The sequence below is a fragment of the Eulemur rufifrons genome, chromosome 18 (genome assembly GCF_041146395.1).
Source record: "Eulemur rufifrons isolate Redbay chromosome 18, OSU_ERuf_1, whole genome shotgun sequence".
In the NCBI taxonomy this organism is placed as follows: domain Eukaryota; kingdom Metazoa; phylum Chordata; class Mammalia; order Primates; family Lemuridae; genus Eulemur; species Eulemur rufifrons.
In genome coordinates, this window is record NC_091000.1 from 48414841 (window position 1) to 48423414 (window position 8574).

General features: G+C 47.1%; 1 protein-coding gene across 10 annotated transcripts; it reads right to left on the reverse strand.

Moving 5' to 3' along the window:
* Positions 1–334: 334 nt before the first annotated feature.
* LOC138399112 (hereditary hemochromatosis protein homolog) lies at positions 335–8317 on the reverse strand. Of its 10 annotated transcripts, XM_069493626.1 has the most exons (7): positions 8242–8317; positions 5070–5333; positions 4584–4859; positions 3814–3846; positions 3495–3728; positions 3201–3314; positions 335–2224 (listed from the first exon to the last, which is right to left on the reverse strand). In XM_069493626.1, the coding sequence occupies exons 1-7, from the start codon at positions 8315–8317 to the stop codon at positions 2184–2186; spliced, it is 1038 nt and encodes a 345-aa protein (XP_069349727.1). In that variant the 3' UTR covers positions 335–2183. The 10 variants fall into 10 exon arrangements, with proteins under 10 accessions (XP_069349727.1, XP_069349729.1, XP_069349728.1 ...); XM_069493628.1 differs by lacking the exon at positions 3814–3846 and having other exon boundaries at positions 3495–3770; positions 5070–5264; XM_069493627.1 differs by lacking the exon at positions 3814–3846.
* Positions 8318–8574: the final 257 nt, after the last annotated feature.

Below are 8574 nucleotides of genomic sequence, written 5' to 3' on the forward strand. Positions count from 1 at the left end.
GGAAGAACCTGTTAGTGTGTTTCCAGCGTGGTTTGGAGTTAAAATAACCAATGTCTTATAACTTAGACGATAAGGTCCCTACAGTGAAGAAAAACAATTAATTCAGCTACCACAGTTCAATGAAAATATTCCGTAAAACAAAATGTAAGAATATTAGAAGCAATACAAATATTCTCAAAATGACAGATTAAAGCATACACATAAGATGGATAAGAACATCAGTAAAATCATGCAGTACACAACACAATTATACATTTATTAAAATATATGTATTTGTTAATTTTATATATTTTAATGCAGCAATAATACTAACAGGTAATATACAAGTTGTTAATAAAGCTGATCACTGGCTAATTTAAAAAAATGTTGAAATCTCTTCACCCAAATTCAATATCTACAAAACAAATTTCTGAGCTGTACTTGGTCTCCTGAGGGGCATCTGCCCTCCAAGACAGAGTGCTTGTACCACAGCTCTGCAGCCAAATGTATGTAGTAGCATAAAGTAAATACGTGACCTCTGGAGATATATGTATGTGACTTTTGAACACAGTCAGATTAATCTCTTTCCAAGTATCCAGTAATCCTGAGTGGCTGGGTTAGATGAATTTTTTTGAATGTGCACAATTGGAGATTAGAACCAGAATCCCAGTGACCCCAGCAAGATGATGCCTGGGCATCCTTCAAGCCATTTGGTGGCTTCTGTTTTAACCATCTCAAAATGAAACAGGTTGCTCCAGTTCATTCAGGAAAATACCACTCAGGAAGCACTGAGTGAGTGAGGACACTGTGCCTAAAGCTCAGCACAGCCACTAAGTGTCCCCACCAATCACTGTCCTTGCGTGGGGGCCGAAGATATAGAAGCCAGAGAAAGCAAGAGAGGAGAAAAGGAGCCACGTTTCAGGTCCTTCCCACAGAGACTTTGAAAGAAAACATGGCATTTGAAGATCAGTAGCTCATTTTCTGCTGTTTCCCTTCATTTGTTTCAAGCTCACTGAGAAGCACAATGAGACAAGAGAAGAGCCATCTCCATAGCCATCTCCATCCCTCTCCATTTACTCTGTGCATCTAAACCACCAAAATGCAGTGGGGTGTGAGATGGATCAAGCAGCAAGGATGACTGAGTTTGAAACCTGTCTCTATCCCCCACAAGTTATGAGATACTCTGTACTTCACTTTCTCCATCAAAGAAAGAAGGAAAAAATGGAAATAATAGTACCTACCATGTAGTAAGGCATGTAAGTAGGTGCTTGGAACAGAGTCTGGCACCAACTAAGTGCTTTTATTTTTAATAAGTTTTAGCCACATTATCATTATTACCACCATCTTTATCATGATTTTCATTATCAGAACAAGGAGAGAGGGTCAGCAGAGACCAGGTGGAAAATTATCGTGGTGCTTCCGGTCTGGCATACTAGAGCAGCATTGCAAATGTAGGCATCGTTAATCTTTGAAAGCCTACATGACATCTCCATGCAAATTAGCAAAAGATACCCCTCCCCAAGGCCCTTCAAGACACTTTCCTCCCACTTGCTAAAACACCCATCATAATAGACACAAACATCCATGATGCCTTTTCTAGGAAAGGTTGTGCAGTCCATAGACTTCACAGCTGCACAATGACCCAGATCACACTTTGATGGAAGAGTCCCCAAGGCTTGGTGACATATGAGTTACTGGATAACAGAAAGAAAAGATTCAAAGGAAAGTTGAATGTGTCCAGGAAATGCCTGGATATGTGTGCAAAATTCTGGTAGGGATATGATTGTGCATGTCCCAGGAGGAAGAAGGTTCATAGCATTTCTCATATGTTTTCATATGTTAAAATGAATTGTGAGTCCTCAAGATTTAAGCAGCCCTCTTGCAGAGGTAGGAGATGAGATAGGTGTATGGGGTCAGAGGTGACGGAGGAAATGAAGGAAGCCTCTATATGCAGTCTGAGATTCATGAGAGACGGCTCTGGGGGAGAGGTCACCGCTGGGGTCACTGGCATGCAGGAACTCAAAAACCTAAATGAGGAAATCTGTTTGAGAAAATGAACAGGGAAGGCTAAAAGCAGAGAGTTCTTCATGCAGTTTCTGTCTGTTAGGTCCAACTCTGTCCTGAACACGAAGAGCTCCACAGGTGTGGCCTTATTTGAGTCTCTAGTTTTTTCTCCTCCCCACAGTGGGTCTTCAGGATGCACATCAATCACATTCAGCTAGGACGTAGTCCCCCATGGCTTCTCCTGTGAAAACAAGAGACCCAGAAGAGAGGCATCGCAAACCTAGGTATCATCTTGCCTCTTCCCTGTCCCTCGCCTTCCTCATTCACCCATCTCAACTTTGATCACTCCCATCCTGGAGCACTATAGGATTTATCTCTCATCTGGAATTGCTTATTGACCTGATAACTGGTCTCCTCACCTCCCATCTCACCTCCTAACAACCCATTCAGCACACAAAGGAGATTGTGTCCCTTTTTGCTTATGTCCCTTCATTGAATCCCCAGTGATCATAACATAATGTCCCAAAAGTCCCCAGGACTCTACACACCCTGGCTTCTGTCTGACTCTCTTTTCCCTACACCACAGATGTTCAAGGGGTAGAAATGCAGAATTGGTGGTGACAAGCATACAAAGTCAGGACAAGGTACAGTAATTACTTCTCACCTCCCCGTATGCCACACACTCTCTCACTTGGCATGGTTGTTCTACCTGAGTAGACCTCCCCTCATCTTCAACCTCACCTGAAGAAATCCCACTTCTCCTTCAAGAATCAGAAGCCTTTCTTGATCCCTACCTGAACATGATCATTCCTTCCTTTGACACACCCAAGTATCTGCTTCCTACTTGCCTTAAGACCTCAGAGGGTCTTGTTTAACTGCATCTACTTGTCACCAACTTCATTCTCTACTAGATTTGGGTTCTGAGAATAGCAACAGTGACTTTCTCAGCTGCAAAGCTCCTGCACTACCTTAAACAGCACTTGCAAAATACTAGGTGCTCAAAAGACGTTTGTTGAATTAGGAACTTTCAATTTGAGAAAAACCATTAATTCCTTTCTTGCTCCCAGGAAGGTGCTAGTGTCCCCAAAGAAAATAAGAGAGAAGAAACCTTCCCATGGGTGCCAAATCCCCTCTGCCCTCCCTCTGCCCCACTTCTTGCAGGAGGACAGCTGTATCCTCGGTGCAGAAGCACTAACTTCCTCCTTGTTTCTACTCACTTGAAGGCTGCCTCTTCCTTAAGATTCTGAACAAAGCTCCAATAAACAAAATAATGACACAAACAGCAATCCCACTGATGACTCCAATGACCAAGGTGTCAGATGGCAAGGGCTCTAAAACAGTGAAAGCAAGTTAAAGCCTGTGACTGCTACCCCCAGCCCAACCCCCAGCAAAGAGCAGACCCTCCTCTCACTGCCATGTTGATCCCCCAGGGCCTCTCCCCCTACCCCCCACCCCTTCCCATTTTACCCACAACAGATTTTCTCAGCTCTTGACTCTCATCTGTCACATACCCCAGGTGGCAATGAGGGGCTGATCCAGGCCTGGGTGCTCCACCTGGCAAGTGTATCTATGCTCTTCCCCAGGGGGCACAGCCAAGGCTACCCAGCCCTGGTAGGTCCCATCCCCATTAGGCAGCACGTCCTTAGGCTCAACTTCCTTGGCATCCAGTGGCTGTCTGTCCCTTAGCCACTTCATGGTGATGTTCTGAGGGTAGAAGTTCAAAGCCCGACACCGAAGAGTGGTCACTGCAGAGGTCACGTGATGAGTCACCTTCACCAAAGGAGGCACTGGACAGAAAAGAGGAAGGATGAGGAGAAGGGATATTTTTACCCTTGCCAGGAAGACTGGAACTTTCACTTCCTTCTACGGGTTGGAGGAAGGAAATACCCTTTCCCCCCCCTAAAAAAAAAACAAGCTGCAGGAGAGACACACACCATTTTGTGTCCTAAAACTCATTCCAAGATTGGGCTCTGATGCAGTGTCACATGGAACACAGTCACAGTCAGGTCAGCCTGTTCTCTTGTCCATTAAGTAAATATGCATTTCTGTTACCCATGTTCTCTGTTCTGACAGATGAAATTGCCTTTTATGTGCCTCAAAAATGATTGAATACAAACTATCAGTTTCATCTGGTTCAACCTAGTAGGTATTCTTCTTGTGAGAAGGGGCTTTGCAAGAGAGCCAGCTTCAGTGATTATTGCTATGTTCTGTGAAAGAAAACTTTAACCTAAAGGAATCTGCTACTCTGATGGGTGACCTCACTTGTGTTTCCTCATCTTGGTATTCATGTGACAGTTGACACCTCTGAATTCCTAACATGTATAAAGTACACATGGGATTGTTGGTTAAATAGAAAAAAGACCATAGATACTTCCTCTTTGGCCATATGCATGGAGAAAAAAAATTAAAACCATGACTCATGGCTGTGTCATACATCTCAATTATAAGGTGGAGACCCTAGGATTGGCAAAGTCCCTTCCCAGAACTTGGAGGGTCACACAACCTCAGCCACATCTGAAACCACAGCCAGAGATCCTATGCCTTGTATCCTCCTCACTCTGCCACTAGAGTGTGGGTGCAGAAGGGTGTTTCCACCATACCTTGCTGGTCCAGAACACCTCTCCCCAGCTCCAGCAACTGCCGCAGCTGCTCAAGGCAGTCCCTCTCCAGGTACACCCTGTTCTGCTTGGCCCGAATCTTGTGCACTTCCCACTCCAGCTTGGTGACCTGAGCCCTGGGCTCTGCTGCTCTCCAATTCAGCGTCTCAGGGCAGAATTCGAGGTAGTCCTCCCCATCATACCCATACTTCCAGAAGCCCCTGGTGCTGTTGTCCTCTTGCATCTCACAGCCCAGGATCACCTGCAGGGTATGGGACTCTGAAAACACCCCCAGCCTTGTTACCGAAACCAAAGGAGTAGGTCCCTGTTTCCACCATCCTCAAGGACCAAACGATCTCAGGAAACAAACGTCTCCCCTCTTCCCTGCCCCCCAGACCTGAGACTTCCAGCTCTCTCCCTCAAGATGCAGCCCTGAGGTGGTAAAAAGCTCCAATGACCTCACGAAGGTGAGGCCCCCTCTCCACATACCCTTGCTGTGGTTATCGTTGTCCATGATAGTCCAGAAGTCAACAGTGAACATGTGATCCCACCCTTTGAGGCTTTGACTCAGCTGCAGCCACAGTTTGCTTGAGGTTCTATTCCATACCCACGGGGCTCGGGGCTCTGCTCGTCGACTCTCATGATCATAGTACACGAACAGCTGGTCATCCACGTAGCCCAAAGCCTCAAACAAGGAAGGCCCAAAGTCCGGCTCTGAGGCACCCATGAAGAGGTAGTGCAGAGAGTGTGAACCTGGAGAGATAGCAACAGGCCTTCGCCACATGTAGCAGGGGGATTGGGAGGCAGAGGCGCCACACACCGGAATCAACTCATACCAACAGCTGTGTCTGGTCCTCACCCTGTGAAAAGTGAGATACAGTCCAGTCTTCCATCATATGACAGTCATGGCTGCTCTCTCCTTGTGTACCTCTCTCTGCCACATGTGGCTTCCACCCCTTCGCTGCCCCAGACCTTGACTCGTTCAGGCAGTTTCCCCTGGAGTGGACAGACTCTAGGAAATCCTAAGGCATCTCTAGCCATGGTAGTTGAGCTCAGGAGTTTGTGCTCAGAGCAAATTAGATCCAAGTTCTGAGGAATTTGCTCTTGTGTCTTTTTTACCACTTCATCTCTAAACCTTTTCATGTGCAAATGTTTCCTGTAAAATGCTGGAGGATTTGCTGATAAATAGCTCAGGGCAACTTTTCAGTGTCACCACAGTTCCCAAGCACACACAGAGGGAGCCCCCCATCACCTCAGTTATACAATAAGAGCATTCAGAAATGCATCCCCCATGCCTAGAACAGCACCTGGCACGTAGTAGGTGCTTCAGAAATACTTGTTGGAAGAATGAATAAACAATGGCTCTTAGATTTTTAATTCTGGCCCTGAACTCTAGACTCTTACAGACAACTGCCTATACTACATCAACACTTAGATACCTGACTGGAATTCAAACTTAACATGTCCAAACCCAGGCAGCTGATTTCCCTGCAAACTGCTCTTTCCTCTGCCTTTACCATCTCTGGAATGGCATCACCAATCAGCCCATTGCTCAGGCCAATAAAATAAAATTAAAATTAAAGCATTAAAGAACAGTGACGATTTTGACTCTTCTCTCACACAACACAGAATCCTTTAGCAACTGCCTTCAAAATATATCCAGAATGCAACCATTTCTCACCCCCTCTTCTCCTCCCACCCAGCCCACTCCACTGCCTCTTGCTTGCAGTACAGTAACAGCACTCTGGGTGGGCTCCCTGCTTTTAGTGCTGCTCCTTTCATTCTGTTTTCCACATAGCAGCCAGAGCATTCTTTAAAACCTGTGGCAGATCATGTCACTCCTTGGCTAGAATCCACACCATGGCCTATAGGCCCCACATGGCCTGGATTGTGACTCCTCTTCTGAGCTCCTTATCTGCTTCTCTGCCTCCAGCCCTGACACTCCTTGCTCTTCTTTCAACCTCATGGCTCTTAACCAGGACCTTTTGTCTTCCAGGGGACATTTTTGATTGTCACAATTGAGGGAGTGCTGCTAGCATCTCCTGAGTAGAGGGCAGCGATGATGCTAGACATCCTACAATACATGAAACAGCCCCCACCTTCCCCCAACCAAAAAAAAAAAAAAATCAGCAGTTTTGAGAAAACCTGCTTCAACCCAACTTGCCAGGCCCACTCAGTCGCCTGGGAAGCGCGGCCCCAGTCAGCATCACCTTTATTTCCTTCGGGTCTCTGTTCAGCGTCAGACAGAGGCTTGCCCTGACCTCCCTGCTTCATTATGTCTTCACAGCACCCATCACTACCTGACATTGTATATCTTTCTGCTCATTTGTTTATTGTTGTCTCTCCCACTAGCATGCGAAATATCAGAGGGCAAAGACTTGATTCCCTGCTCCCTCCCCCAGGGCCTAGAACGGTGCAGCACATAGCTGGTCTCATTCTACACTTGTGAACAATGACTATTTCTGTTCAACATCAAATTTTATTATTCAGCCTCTAACACAGTGTGATGTCTGAAAATCACAGCTGTGACGTGGAGACATGGGCTCTCCACCAAAGTCCAGTGTACCATAGAACACTTACTAGCATGCAGGCCACTGTGATAATGCATGTACATTCCAGAGCACTGTGCTAGACTACAGGGCAAAATCACTGTCAGCTAAGATCAGAAGCAGTGGTAGAATTTGATTTAACACCAGAAAACCAGATTGTTTACCTTCTTTGTAACCTGGAAAGAGTTACTTAACCTGAGGGCCAGTTAACCACTAGTAAAACAAGCCTATTAATAGCTCCTACCTCCTAATGTCTAGTGAGAGTCAAATAAAATCATAGATATGAATGTGATTTAAAACTGACTTCATTGCTTAAATGTTATCATCACTTTGGCATCCTTTAGAAAAGGCCCGTTAATTATACAGCACATTGCAAAGTCAACAAAGCCTGGCTGAAAAAGAGAACTGTTACGTTCTGTTCAAAGGTTCAAACACAATATATACTTAATTTTCCAGTCAAAAGAACAATCTCCAAGAGTCGGGAAAGGCCCAAGGTAGGCCTCTCTCAGCAGCCTCCCACCCCCAGAGGCCTCCACCTCGCCAAAAGGGGGTGGGGTGGAAAGAATTCAGATCCCAACCCCACTCCACACTCCCCCTCCCCCGCCCGGCGCGACTAGTGCCGAGGTGGAAACCCCGCAGGTCCCGCTGTGGGTTGGCTCAGGTTGCCCTGCGGGCGCCGGGGCCCAGGTCGCCCTTAGTGAGAACTTCCTGTTTGGAGATAACTGGGGAAAAAATAGCACAGCGGACATTAGAAACAACAGCAACAAAAAACGAGATCGGAATCAAAAGAGCCCCAGGCTCAGCTCAGCTCAAGTGATTAACTATTAGATTTATTTAAAAGCGTCACGGTTCGGGGAGGGAGTGGGTGGCTCCAAATGTCACTTGGAAGAGCGGGGACCGTGGGGCTCGGGGGAGTGGGCAGGCCCTGGGGCCAGGCACCCCGTCTGCAGCGTCCCCTCCCGGGGTCTGGACACCAAAAGTAGGGAGAAGGGACCGCGGATGCGGCCGAACAAGTCCTCCAAAGTTAGAAAACTCCCCAACGCTAAGGAAAGCTAGTTTCGGTTTTTCCTCCCCCGCCGTGCCCTTAGCTCGCCCGCAGCCCTCGGACTCACGCAGCTGTCGCCCCTGCGGGACCGCGGTCCGCAAGAACATCAGGAGAAGAAGCGCTGGCCTCGCTCGCGGGCCCATTTTCCCGGTTCGGACCTCCGGTCCGGGCGCGTCCCCGCCTCTTGGCTGGGGCGGGGAAACAGAGACGGACCAAGAAGTTACCCTGGAGCCATTGCTGAGGCTCCGGGGATGCGCAATAAAACTCCCTGGCCATTGAGATCTCTTTCTGGGGCATTGGTGAAAATAAATGGGTCTCCTGAACTTGAATTTTCTCTCTTCTGCAGCAGAAGTTACCTGCTTGTGAAACAGTGATCCAGTTGTCCCCCTGGTTTCTAAGT

Coding starts and splice junctions, on each gene's coding strand:
- LOC138399112 (XM_069493625.1), bottom strand. CDS start 8,317: ATGGGCCCGCGAGCGAGGCCAGCGCTTCTTCTCCTGATGTTCTTGCGG. Junction 3,315..3,494: donor GCCCCTCATTGCCACCTGGG/GTATGTGACAGA, acceptor TCACTGTTTTAG/AGCCCTTGCCATCTGACACC. Junction 2,225..3,200: donor AAGGAAGAGGCAGCCTTCAA/GTGAGTAGAAAC, acceptor TTGTTTTCACAG/GAGAAGCCATGGGGGACTAC.